At 32.7% G+C, this 14,191-nt stretch overlaps 1 protein-coding gene across 1 annotated transcript in view; it reads left to right on the forward strand.

Moving 5' to 3' along the window:
• SEMA3C (semaphorin 3C) overlaps nt 1-14,191 on the forward strand; it is a 154,863-nt gene that overhangs the window by 134,076 nt on the left and 6,596 nt on the right. The window contains exons 13-16 of the mRNA XM_069461916.1: nt 2,181-2,222; nt 5,326-5,483; nt 11,150-11,217; nt 13,478-13,608. Of these exons, the coding sequence (XP_069318017.1) occupies nt 2,181-2,222; nt 5,326-5,483; nt 11,150-11,217; nt 13,478-13,608 (399 nt within the window). The remainder of the gene's footprint in view (nt 1-2,180; nt 2,223-5,325; nt 5,484-11,149; nt 11,218-13,477; nt 13,609-14,191) is intronic.

Consider the following 14,191-nt stretch of genomic DNA (forward strand, 5'->3'; position numbering starts at 1 on the left):
CTGGCATAGAATCAATCCTGCTGCAGGCCTCTATTTTCGACTAAATCAATTAAGAAACAATGGCTTAGGGACAACAAAAGAGCAGAGTCAGCCCATGACTGAGTAAAAGTAGCACTTCAGAACTCCCAGTAGCAGAATATTGCTAGTACAGCAAGTTGCTTTGTTTGATTCAGTGGACTCAGAATGTATTGACTCATTAATATAAATTCTCATGTTCACAAAAGAAATTGAATTTATAAGCAAACAAATGGTTAAGATGGAATGCTGTTAGATTTTGCTAATACATTTAAAATGTAAAGAAATATAAAAAAATCAAATATAAAATCTGAAGAATTCTGGCAAATTTCCTAATGTGTTACTAAATTTACAGTTTTTAATGCTAGGCTCACTTTGGCATAGGTACTTTGTGATTAATGCATTAAAATTGTGCTCATCGAATATGTTATGTCCAGCAAGTGCTTTTTCCATGCCTTGTTTTGTGAAGAAATTCATTGTTTTATTAGATTAACCAAAATTGCACTATATTTAAGATATTTTTCTCATTTAATTCAATAGGGACAACTTGGCTGGCCAAAAAATATAACGTGCTTTATTCTGGAGTTTTCTTGAAGACAGCAAAAATGTCATTTTGTAGCACTTCATTTTTAATACTGAAATATCTTTTTTTGATTATCAGGAAACATTAATTAAGTGAGCTTGACACAAACCCAAACATATATGTTATGGAAAGGTCTTAAAGAAATGTGAGTTATTCTGATCATGTGCTAACTACTTATGGTCTGTTATATGAGTTATGCTGGTGTTATCATCATGAAGAATAAACTCTCAGTGGAAAAATAGAGTCAGTCACAATGCATGTGGGGGACATCAGCCTAAGAGAGAGACTAGAAAATGTTTGAGCTTTCTTACTGCTGCGTGTGCCAGTGATGGATGTGGCTAGATCAAGAGACACAGTTACTGAATATAGTTACTATCTTCAACATGGTGTTTGTGTCACATTTTCTGAGCTGAGGTAAAAAATAATTGAGTGTGTATGATATAGTGTGATGAGCACGTGAAGAAATAATGCATTTAAACTAAAAACTTTTCTTAGCCAAGTGTCACAGTGATATACTGTAGAAAATTCAATGTAACTTTGAAAAACCAGGTGTTTGGTTTTTATATAGTACATTTTTTATACAGTATACACAAGCTCTTCTTTTAGTCCTCTGTTCATATTTTCTGAAAATAGTCTAGTTTCCCTATGCTTAACTTGAATTGGAAGTGTAACTGTTAGCAATTGCCTAGGTGGTTATAAGTTGCAACGTGTGTGTGTGTGTGTGTGTGTGTGTGTATTTATAAGAGATGATCAAAAATTGTTGCGATGGAGAGTCAAAGATGTCACTGTTTTTTCTTTGTAAATGTTTATAAGTACTTGCAACTCCAGAAGGCAAAATAACTATGGGTACATTTGATTTTGAGAGCGTGTTCCCACTTGAGTTATGCACATAAAACTCATGGATCTTCATCAGGTTATCAGCAGTCTAGTTTTTAATCATCAAAAGGAACTAATAACATTTAATAAGTAAAGTTATGAATACAGTGATTCTCAAAAGCATTACTATTTTAGAAAAATCTTAGGTTCTTTTACTCATTCACATTTATCAAAAGAGGACCTTTTCTAATAATATGTCTTTGTTTGCAACAATGAGAATTAATTAATATGGTTCAGCCTAATACATCTTTCCAAAACAACACTTGGCAGATGAACAATAGTGTCTCATGCAGAGCACTTGTGTTGTGTCGTGGAAGAATTAGATGGTGTATCATTCTATAGTCTCCCCACCTAAGTGCTTAGATCCAATTCTGAGTTATTCACTGGATTCAATATTCCAAAATATATTTTTTATAATTATCTCAAACTTTCTTCTGAAATTTTCATTTTTTATTCTAATGCTAATATTTATAGATGTATTATAATTACTATTTTTGTTTAGGTATATATCTGTGTAACAAATCCATCCATAGTTTCCAAAGAAGAAATGTACTTTATATATAAATATAAGTATACATACTTCCAAAGTACACACACGTAAAGAAAAATGATAATTTCTTGCGTTTTAATAGAAAATGATTTTTTAATGTAAAATTCTTTCTAAGGATCATTTGAGCAACTGACATGATGTTTTCTAATCTTTTAGAATCATGCTCCCATAACAACAATGAAAATTTCATCTAAAAAGGTAAAAACACAATTACTTTTATGTTCTTTACATATTAAAATGTTTGCCCTTATGAAAGATGTATTTTGTAACTTCTGAAAATTAGTTTTAGTGCTGACAAAATAAATTATAATGCTTAACGCATACCACAAAATCACTTTTAATTGATGTAGAATTTACTAGTTATTAGTGAAAGACTGAACAGGTTTATTTTTGTAAAAAAGTCAGAGTAGAACATATATACAGCAAGATATTTCAACATTTTTATATCACATATTCTCAACTATTACAGTGTGTAAAGCCAACTTTCTAAGGGAAGAATTTAACATAATGTTTGGGCTACTATCATGTCACAACTTTCTCAGGGGCTTGAAATGAGTACTCAATGCTCTTTTAAGTTCCTGCTGTTGTCACGTTTGAAATATGCAATGCATTCTTTTATGCTTATTTTAAAGGAAATGCTATTTCCTAGGGTTTATACATGTCAGTAAAAAAATAGTCTGAAATCTAAGGGTTCAGGATTTGGGGAAGAAATATTTAACTATGATAATCAGAATCTTCTAATTAATCCTCTAATTTGTGTCTGCACATGCATATATATAATGATTTTAAAAATGAAAAGCCCGATTTCAATATCTATGTGTGAAAAATATGTACCTTTCCAGCCCCTAAAGATGTTATCTTAGAACAAATGTTCTAAGAGTCAAATATAGTCAAAATGGAGTAGGCTTCAGAGTAGGATTGACATACATTAGATTTCCAACCTGACTATAAAGTATAGACAAATCATTTAAGTTCACTGACCTAAGTTTCTGTATCTACAACACAATGCCTTTCTTACAAACAGGTTGACTCATTTAAAATGCCTAAAATAAAGTGGGTCCTCAGCAAATGCTGTTTGTAAGAGCCTGGGACTTATTTTTCTTGGAAAACAGAATAAAGGTTTTATGTGTTAGCACAACTGATTACATAATTTTAGTGCTCCTCACCATATTTGGTCTGTTAGAGATGAAGTACTATTTCATAGTTAGTCTTATACTCTTTTCCCTTGACTGAATTTTATGAGGAAAAATAAATAAGGTACAATGGAGCTAAAGATCTCATCTGTAAAAATGTTTGTATGGTGCATAACAAACATTTTCCCAAGTAACAAGAAGCCATTCGTCATTTTGCCTAATGTCCTAGGGAGCTGATCTCAAGTCAGAATTTTCTTTGAAGTCAGCAGGGAAGCCTTTTGTTTACAGTAGTTTAGTGGAAAGGGAAAGTATCAGAGCAAAATTTACAATGGACACAAAGCATTTGTGTGCCATAGTCGTCCTATATACAAGTTTCAATTTATTAGTAGTTTACGTATTATGTCTGCCTTCAACATCTTATATTGTAGATAATTGAAAATGTTTCATTAAAACAATTAGATTCAAGGTAGGAGTAATTGTTTAGCTCTTTGGAATTCATTGGCACAACTGCATACTGCATTATTTTTTCAGTAGGAGAGGACTACAAATTGTTGTATATATACATATTTAAATACCTTTATATTTTTATATAAATTTAAATACCTTTCTTAGTGTTTCCTATTTTATCAATTTTGTACACTCTTTTTTAAATTTATTCATGTATTATTCTGTATATAACAGAAAATAGTGGGAGTAACAAAAAAGATATCATCTAGAATGAAACTGTGTCCTTTCCTCAAAATAAATTAGCATCCTGGAAGTATTTTAATGAAATTGATATATTCACTAGATTATTCACTAATTTCCTGAATAAACACTTATTTCAAACATTGCTAGACAAATGGTTATTGTCAAAACATGCAGCATTTTTCTTCTAACTTGGATGTCTCAACTGGAATCAATTTCATCACAATTTCTGGAAAATAAATTGATCTAAATAAAATAATTTCATTAGAAATAATAGAGTAAGAAGTCATTGAAATGATTGGGTAGAATTAAAAACTTATAGTTTGACAGTTTGTTAATTGGTATTTTATTCTATTACCATTAATTTATATTCATTGATCACCTATGAACCAAAAACTATTCCAAATTATGTGGACATAGCCCTTACAACATTTATTTCTTACAAAAACTCTATAGGGTGTCATCCCAATTTTATTAATGAGGAAGCTAAGATTCAGAAAAGTTACACAGCAAGTTTGTGGCTTCTGAGATTTGAATCCAAAAAGTTTGCCTCCAAAGCTCCAGAGCCTGGTGAACCAATGACGTCTCCATAAATTTAATTTTTAAATATATATGTAAATATGGGTATATATGCTCCCTCTCACCTGCATCTATTCAAGTTCCAGCTAAGAGATTCCAGGCTAACTTGAATTATATAATATCAGCCCTTTGGAAAATAAGGAGTATCAATTGGAAGCTCATTCCTTCAACTCCCGATGATTACTTTATACACAGCTAAAGGAATCAGAGCAGTATCTTAAGAAGCTGTTGACACCCTCTAAATAAAGGAGGATGAAATCTTTATTCATGACTTCCTTAGGGTGATGAAGATCACTGGAGCAAGCAGAAATTTTAAGTCATTTAAATATAAATATTGATATTCTTCTAAATAATTTTAATATAGTTTTAATCAATAATATGCCACGTTCAAAAGCATGTGACCAAAATATTTTTTATTTTTTTCATTTCATGTAATACTATTTATCATTTTTTTTCTTCTAAACTAAAAATGCCCTTTATTTTGAACCTGACTTTTTCAAATCTACAAAGTAATGTGTTGCCAGACTTGAAAAGTAAGAATGCTTCCTTGTGCTTTGGTAAGAGACAGCACTGAATGAAAAAAAGAAAACATCATAATTTAAATCTGTAATATATTACCTCAATTCTGAAAGAACAATGAATCCCAATGTCTAAAACACATTACCATTCTACATGGTGCTCTGAGCCTTTTTTTGGAACAGGAAAGTGGTAATGTTATAGGCATATTAACGTAGGAAAATTCTATTTATTTTGGCTTTATACCCTTCTGTGCTTTGCCTCACGTTTTTAGTCTGTTTCAAAATGAATCCAAGGGTTTGTGGGCATATATTATAATGTGTTCCTGCTGAAAGTCTTCTTTTAACTTCCACATCTGAAATAAATCATCATCATTTCTCTAATAGCAACAGTTGTATGTGAGCTCCAATGAAGGGGTTTCCCAAGTGTCTCTGCATCGCTGCCACATCTACGGCACAGCCTGTGCTGATTGCTGCCTGGCAAGGGACCCGTACTGTGCCTGGGATGGCCACTCTTGCTCTAGGTTCTACCCAACTGGGAAGCGGTAAGTACTAAACATACAGCCAAAAATCAAAATGTAAGTCTCCAGACAGTAATAAGTGCTCCATATTGTTAAAATCAGTTTTATTGCTGTTTTTTTAAAATGACATTAAACATATTAGCTATTTTTAGCATCACACATAGTGTTTGAATGAAGAAAATGGCAATGCTTTATAACTTGAGATTCTCACGAAGATGCTAATTATGGAGTATGGCACTTTGGAAAGATTTTTTCCTCTCTCAAAAAATCCTCTGCAACACCTACTCTCCTAAGACCCACAAAATATTTCAACCATCATTTAGCTTTATTTGTTTATATCACCTAATCATGTCTTTTTTGTTTTCTATGCTTTAGTGTATCCTTAAATCCTACCTTCCTAGGATTTCTCTACATCATTTAATCATCTTGTAATCAAAGGCATGGTCTAGTTCAAGCTACTAGAGCATTGTTCCGGAGTGGGTACCCTGATTTGGTTTCAAACCTTGATGACCATGCTTTACCCTTAGAGTGGTGAGTGCACGATTACTGGTTAGGTTAAGAAAGAAAGGCGGTCTGAGGCAGGGTGTCTTTTAACCAAGCGAAGACTTAAGTGGGAAATTCTGTACCAACTTGCACCAAGTTAAAAGGAACCACCAGTAGAGAAATTGACTGTAAAACAAAGAACAATCAGAATTTAGGGTGAGCCAAGGTCGTAGCTATTTTCACTCATATAGTAATGTGGACCATGATGGGTGACAGGGGCAAAACCTTTAAAATTTTGAGTTAGCAGAAGAAATAAATATACCTGCCATGAGCATCAAAGATCTTTCAAGTAAACTATTGGGGTGATGATGTTTTATAGCTTTTGTTCTCTATATTCCTTTAAGGATCTTGACAGACTAAAACAACCCTAGCACTTTCACATATCAGGAGTATTCTGATTCTTTTATTCATTAGTTCAGAAAATCGATCACAGGACAAGTATTCCCCAGGCATTGTTTTAGATCCTAAGTAAGATGAAAAACAACAACAAAAAGGTAAAAGTCTCTTCTTCAGGTGTTATAAATTCTAAAGGGGGAAAACATACAATAAATAACTAAGGAACACTTCTAGCATATCAAATAATGGTAAGGTTTATGAATTTACAAAGGGCAAAGAAAGTGGGTAGGACATGTGGGAAGCAGGGGGTTGCAATGTTAAATGTGTAGTCAGGGAGGGCCCTACTGTGGGCATAGTATGTGATCAAGGACTTGATGTGGAATAGCACCAAGGCATTATCTGGGTGAATGGCATTGCAGGGAGAGGGACCAGAAATCTCTAACATGTCAGGACTCTTCAAGAAACAGCACCAAAGCTAATGAAGGTATACGGAAATGAGAATAGGACAGGTAGTCAGAGTGTCAGATGATCCAGGACTTTTTAGAGTGAAATGAAAAATGACTGAGGGTTTTTGAGCCCATGAATTATATTGGTTTCAAAAGATCACTGAAGCCCTGGAGGGAGGGTGTTGTGGGGGAGAGAAACTACAAGACAGGAAGCTACTGTAATACTCTAGATAAAATATAACTGTGGCCTGCACAGGTATGACACAGGTAAAGGTGGTAAAAAGTGATCTGATCTGTCCTTCATACAACTCACAGAGTCTGTTGATGTACTGGATGTGGAAAGTCAGAAAAACAAAGGAGTCAAAAATGACCCAAATTCTCAGAACTGAGAATGTAGATGTCATTTCCTGAAAAAGAGAAGACTGAAAAGATCAGGTTTGTGGGGAGAAAGATGATGTTAAGTTAATGGTGTCTATGAGTTTACTCAAGTGTGGATATTGAGTAGGCAGTTGGCAATATGAGTCTGGAGTAGAGAGGAGTAGCCTCGGCTGGATCATATCAGAGTCTCCTGAATTTAAGGTCATGAGAGATGAAGAAAATTCCCACTCTTTAAACCAGGAATCTTTCTTGTATGTGTTCAAAGACACTATGTTCTCCCACTTTATTTTAGGAGTTAGTGAGGAGGTCCTTGACTTCTTTTTATTTCTACATAGAATTTCTGGATCTCATTGCTCTGTGATCTTCTGCCTTTGTACTGGGCTGGAGGTATGAACCTGGACACAAAGTGTGAGGGAAGCAAATTCCAAATATAATGTCAAATTTAAAAAATGATTTTTGTGATCATTGTTCATATTTCTCAACCATATTTGTTTTGCACTTCCAAATATGATATCTTAAAGTACCACGACTAAATATAAGGAAATACTTTTTCTTGGTAAGAAGCTCTAAAAATTGGCATATCTAATACCTAGAATACAATCTTTAATCTATTAAGCAGATTTGGTGCTGAAGGAAGCTATATCACTACATTTTCCAAGGAAGAAAGTGGTGTGGAGACTATAAATGGAATGTTACTATAGTCCTGTAGGCATACCAGCTCTTATATAATGGGAGGGAATTGGAGATTAGTACACATTCCCTGCAAAATCCTTGGCTTTGACCAATAAAGATTTTTATTTAACAAAGAATGTGTCAAGTAAAATTCCATATTATATATGGATTATCATTACATATTTGAATTTATTTTTTACACTTTAGAAGTTTCTGTTGAAACATGAGTTGGCTCATTTGTTTGCATATCCTCCCATCTATTACAATCCCAGTTACACTTCTAGATTCCACATTGTCATCCCAGCACCACAAACCATAATCTTAATGATGTCTTTTTAATAAACAAAGAACTGAGTCTATCTTGCAATTGTTTTACTGTTACAATATCATGCCCTATATTAAATCATTCATCATGAGTTGAGAAAAAAGAGTTAATTATTTGAAGAACTATCTTGATTATCTCTAGCAGTGCCTTAATTCTATCATGAAGAGCCAGAAAATGCTATATATATAAAATATATGTGTGCGCCTACCCATATTCATTTTTAACTAGCATACTGATGTTTCACTAAAAATACCTATATCATTTAAATTCTCCAAATTATTTCCAAACTTGGTTAAGGATATGCTTATAATGAATTCAAAACATGTTTGCTGAATTATTTTTTAAATTTCCATATATAGTATTTTTTTTGAAATTAGTAGTAATGATGAAAATGATCCTTTGAAGTATTTTCCACATTCATTTTCTTTAATAATGTTAACTTACCTGGTTTTACTCTGATTGTACTATCTAACCAAAACACAAAGATCACTTAGCAGTTCATAGGAATGTAAAGCAAAAACATATTCTTGTATGGAAACAGACAAATACAGTTGTACTTGGAAATCAATGGAATTTATACTTTGACATAATACAGTTGTTTAGTATCATTGGCTCAATAGTGTCTCTTTTTTTAAATAGCTTGGTTCATAATAAACAATATAAGCATTTTTCCACTCTCAAGTATTTTAAATATTTGTGCATTTGTATCAGATATTTCAATTTAGTCTCTATTGTTATTATTCTGGATTCAGACATGTACTTAGGAACTTTTTTAGAGATAAGATAATCAATTCAATCTTCAAGTAAATATCTCTTCTATACAAGAAGAAAATGATTTCATTGTTTATCCGAAGGAATTGACTATAATGGATGAAACATTGGCAACTTGAGCCAAATCCCAAATCCTACATGCAATATAATACTACTCTGCCTACCAGCATGTTTCTGTGATGAGATCTGAATGCCTTGAAAGGAATCTACACATAGAAAAGGCTAGATGGCTGCCTTGCCCATCTCATGTTGTAAGCCAAGGCATAATAACGTTCTTCTATATTTGAATGTCTGGAAGCTATGTGATACTGTAAATTCAGATTGTCCAGCCTGAGAGTTTGTAAATATGAGTAAACCATGACAGAGTGCTGATCGCACGACAGTTAATTTAATCATCGTGAATGACATTGCTTGTCTAGATGGCTAAAAATGAAGAGGTAAGCCAAAAGAACTCTCACATAGTGCTTGTATACTGTCAAGTTGGCTTGTAGTAAATTATTCTGTAATTTCAAAATATAGCAAATGCAATGCAGTAAAAGCCTGATATGGAAGCTATTCTAGAATATAGTACAGTATTAATCATATTTCCTGAGATAAGAATGACTATCATTTCCCCTATTTTGTGTGTATGGTTATACAGAAATATTTAATTAAAAAGTATCATGTGACAATTGGAAAAGGAATACTTAAGTGGTATAATACTTTATTCCCATGTTTCCGTAAATAGATGTATACAGTCCATTGTGTACATAAAGTATTAACTATTTTCTGTATTCTTAAATGAGTTTTTTCCATTATTAATGACTTTGAGATTAATTTTGCTTTGTAAGTTTAATAACCACGGTGTAATTTTAATATTTTTCTTCTTCTTGATTCTAATTTATCTTTATGGCAAAAATACTAAGAAAGACTTAACATTTAACCCATTTAAGTGATACGCTCATTCAAATATACTTTTCAGCATTGAGAGTAAACAGTCATATTCCCAATATTTATACAGAATCCCCTTCCTTCTCACTTACAGCAGTGTTTGTATCATGATGCTTTGCTCAGAAGATTTCAGTTGCTCTATTTTAATTTGTTACACTATGTAATACAGTTGAAATGAAGATGCTCAGTGATTCTAAGACTCAGGAAATTAAAAAGTTAGAATACAAATAATTTAAAACTTTCATTTAAATAACCAACTTACAAAAATGTAAATAAATTTTTGAAATCCTTAAGCTAGTAGTACATAACAACTAAATGCAAAGAATGAACTTTGATTGGATCCTGTATAAACTTTAAAAAGCCCAAATGGAATATTTTGGTCATAACTAGGGAAATTTTAATATGAATGCATATAAAAATTATATTTTTAAATATTAATATTTTAGTATGCTAATGATGCTCTTATGTAGAGAAATCAGTTATTGTTGGAAGATACATGCTAAAGTATTTAAGGGTAAGACATTATCATGTCTGCAACTTATTTTCTAAGGGTCTTCATAGATATGCATAAACAATATATACATGATAAATACATGTGAGAGAGAAAAAAATATGGCAAAATATAACAATTTGTGGATCTAGGTGTACCAGTGTTCATTGTACTCATATACTCACTTTTTTGTAGACTTTAAATTTTTCAAAGTTAAAAGTTGGCAGGGGGGATGCTACTGTAGTATTATAAATGATCAATGTTACTTAACTTTACTTACATTAAATGTCTGTGTTTTATCTCTGTATCACTTATTTCAGAAAAGTTTTAATATATTTGAAAGTGTTAAAAAGCATTGATTTTTGTATTAAAAGTATGTTTATTTAAGAAAAAACTATTATAAGAAGGAAAATTCTAGTGAATATGTACTTTAGAACTTATTTTAGAAAATTCTGGATGAATATCTCTAAACTAAAAATTTGCACTGTTAATTTTAAAGTCTAGCATTTACCCGGGATATACACATAATGGGAGATCCATAGCCATTCTATCATGAGTGGTAGTTGGGGAGGGACTGCGTTTGTTCAGATTGAAAAGCAAGGATAAGTACCCACCCTATCATTGATGAAGTAAATGAGAAATGTCAGATTGCCACATAAGATTATCAGATCTCTTTAAAAAAAATCTAATGGAAGCTTAGGCAATCAAAAGGACACTCAGTTAAAAATGCAAGGCTTTAAATGTGGTATAATTGGCAATGACAATTTTAAGTCATTTTTACATATTTCTGCACCTGCAGGAGGAGCCGAAGACAAGATGTGAGACATGGAAATCCACTTACTCAATGCAGAGGATTTAATTTAAAAGGTATTAAAAGTGAGCAATGGTCAATCTTTGTAAACAGTAGTAATGCTACATATCACATGTCAGTAAGGGAAACATTGTAATAGATTCAGGCCTTTCATTTTCAAGAATGACTCACTGTGAAAATTTTTGCTATTAATGTATGGTAATTAAAATTTAAATGTTATTTGTATGTGTATTAAGCACTGTGAAAAAACAAATGTCTGGGAACACCTGTACTTCTATGTTAGTTGTTAGGTCTTTCACACAGATGATAATTACAGATTTTCTTAGCAACTATTTTCTTTCTAAAGAAAAATCATTTTACCATTTTTAAATTTTAAAATTTACCATTGAAGAACACATTGAAGAGTACTTTTTAAGTGTGTTTTTTTTTTTATTTCAGCGTATTATGGTGGTACAAAAGTTTAGATTACGTATTACAGCAAATATACATGTTAGGGTGTAAGCTTCAATACATAACATAAAATTTACTACTTTAACGATTTTAAAGTTTATAGTTCTATGGCATTAAATGCATTCACATTGTTGTACGACCATATTACCAGCCATCTGTAGATATTTTCATCTTCCCAAACTGAAACTATGTACACATTAAATACTAACTAACCATTCCCTCTTTCCCCCAGCCTCTAGCATCCACCATTCTATTTCTTATGAATTTATTATGAATTTGATTATTCTGGACACTTCACATAAGTGGAATCATGCAATATTTGTTCTTTTGTGACTGGCTTATCTCACTTAGCATGATGTATTCAAGGTTCATTTGTATTGTAACATGTACCAGAATTTTCTTCGTATTTAAGATTGAATAATATTCCATTATATGTATATAAACATTTTGTTTATCCATTTGTCCATCGCTGGCTGTTTGGTTTCCTTCCACCTTTTAGCTATAGTGAATAATCCTGCTATGAACATAGGTGTACTACATAGTATGAACATAGGTTGACCATCCTGCCTGTGTCTTACAATTAATCTAATCTCTTCCTTCCCATTATGACATGGAGATACCATGTTGTTATACTTTCCCACTAATCCCTTCCCCCCACCTCAACACCATCAACCACAATTATCTCCAAGCAGATATTACAGATATACTATATTAAAAATTAACACTAAGACTTCTATATCTAATCCTTTTAAGTTTGGGCTTTCTTTTAGTAAAGGATGGCAATCTTGTCACTAACTACCCTAACTACAAGGAGGAAATTAAGATAGATTTTGCTTAATTGTTCCATACATCTAGTTGAGAGAATAAATCCAGATTTCCATTTCTCTATTTGCTGAGAAATTTATTATTAGAGAAATAAATAAGTATTTATTTCTCAGTCCCCATTAATAATAGTAGTTGTCACAGTGTTAAGAATAGTGGCAGTTGAGGTCATGACAAATAAATATTGATGCCAGCTTTCGGTCACAACCTGAGCTAAGTGCTTTTTTATGATTCTCTCACTTAATACTCAAGAAACTATACTAAAGCAGAGTCTATTATTATGCCTGCTTTATTAATGAAGATCCTGTCCATGTCTAAGCTACCACATTATTATATTAAATGCTTCACCTAATTTAATACTTTAATTGATGAACCTGTGTGAAAAAACTATCCATATTTGTTAGAAATGAATAACACTGAGGTGCAGAGAGATCAATTAACTTGTCTGAATTTGTTCAGCCAGTATGGGTAGAGTCAGGATTTTACCCCGTGTTCCTCTGATTGCAAAGCTTGTGTCCTCAGCCACTGCATTTCGCTGAGGCCACTCCTTAATTCCCACCCTTTCCTAGGGCTTCTGAGCTTCCTCTGTACTACACCAAGTATGGAGTTTAGGGGAGGATAAAACTAGCTTCAGCATTGCCAGACACTAACTCTTTAACTACAGTATATTTCCTCTTAACTCACAGCCTCAGTCTGCTCAGCTATAAAAAGCTGAGAAAATCTTACAAGAATTTTGTAATAATTGAGTGTCTAAAGTGATATTAAGTAAATCATTGACACAGAGTAATTCTTGAACAAACGTCATGTCCCTTATCAACACAGCCTTAATTAACTTCATGGTCTTTCTCTCCTTCCCTTTACATTAAATAAAACAGGTAAACAATGTATAACAATTTGCTTGCTTAATGATCATCACTGCCTTTTGCCGGCTTCCATAGTTGTCTACAATTTTATAAAGAAAGAAACATTTATATAGGAGAATATGCTCTGAATTCTGTTGTGTTTCTCTCTCTCTCTCTCTTTCCTTTTGTTTTTGCTTTTCAGCATACAGAAATGCAGCTGAAATTGTTCAGTATGGAGTAAAAAATAACACCACTTTTCTTGAGTGTGCCCCCAAGTCTCCACAGGCATCTATCAAGTGGTTGCTACAGAAAGACAAAGACAGGAGGAAAGAGGTGAGTGATGCAGCGCGGCGGCAATCCATCAGGGCTTTGGGAAGAGCATTAAATCACCATCCCTCAGTGAGGTTCAGATCAAACAAAAAAGGAAAGGCATACGAACATCCTTTTATGTCTTTGGGATGACAAGTGCCACTTTCTTTAAAATCCTTTGTCCTAAGAATTGATGGATTCATTAGAAATTCTTTCTGCCTACTCACCTCTGTAATATGGTGATTGAAACAAGCGCTTGGGCACTAAGACGGTGGTATTGATGTGAGGAAACATTAGTAAAAGAAACAAGTTGTGCACAAATCTAGATGCCTAGTTTTCACACAATAGCTCCTTTTTAAAAAGGAGGCTTTTTAAAAAGTTCAATTTCCCTCAGCAAGAAATTACACTGAACTATAACCTTCATGGCAAAAGCATTTTTCTGCTGTGTGGTAATCTGTTTCCATTGCTTTATTATTCATAACTCTTATGCTTTGCGTAGGTAATATATAGAATCATTGTTTATAGGATTATTGCATTTAGTTAATGATATGGAAAAAAGCCTTAGATTTTCAAATAAAAGGATACTTACTGTAGCCTTTCACTGATT

Source organism: Eulemur rufifrons, chromosome 29 (assembly GCF_041146395.1).
Source record: "Eulemur rufifrons isolate Redbay chromosome 29, OSU_ERuf_1, whole genome shotgun sequence".
In the NCBI taxonomy this organism is placed as follows: Eukaryota; Metazoa; Chordata; class Mammalia; order Primates; family Lemuridae; genus Eulemur; species Eulemur rufifrons.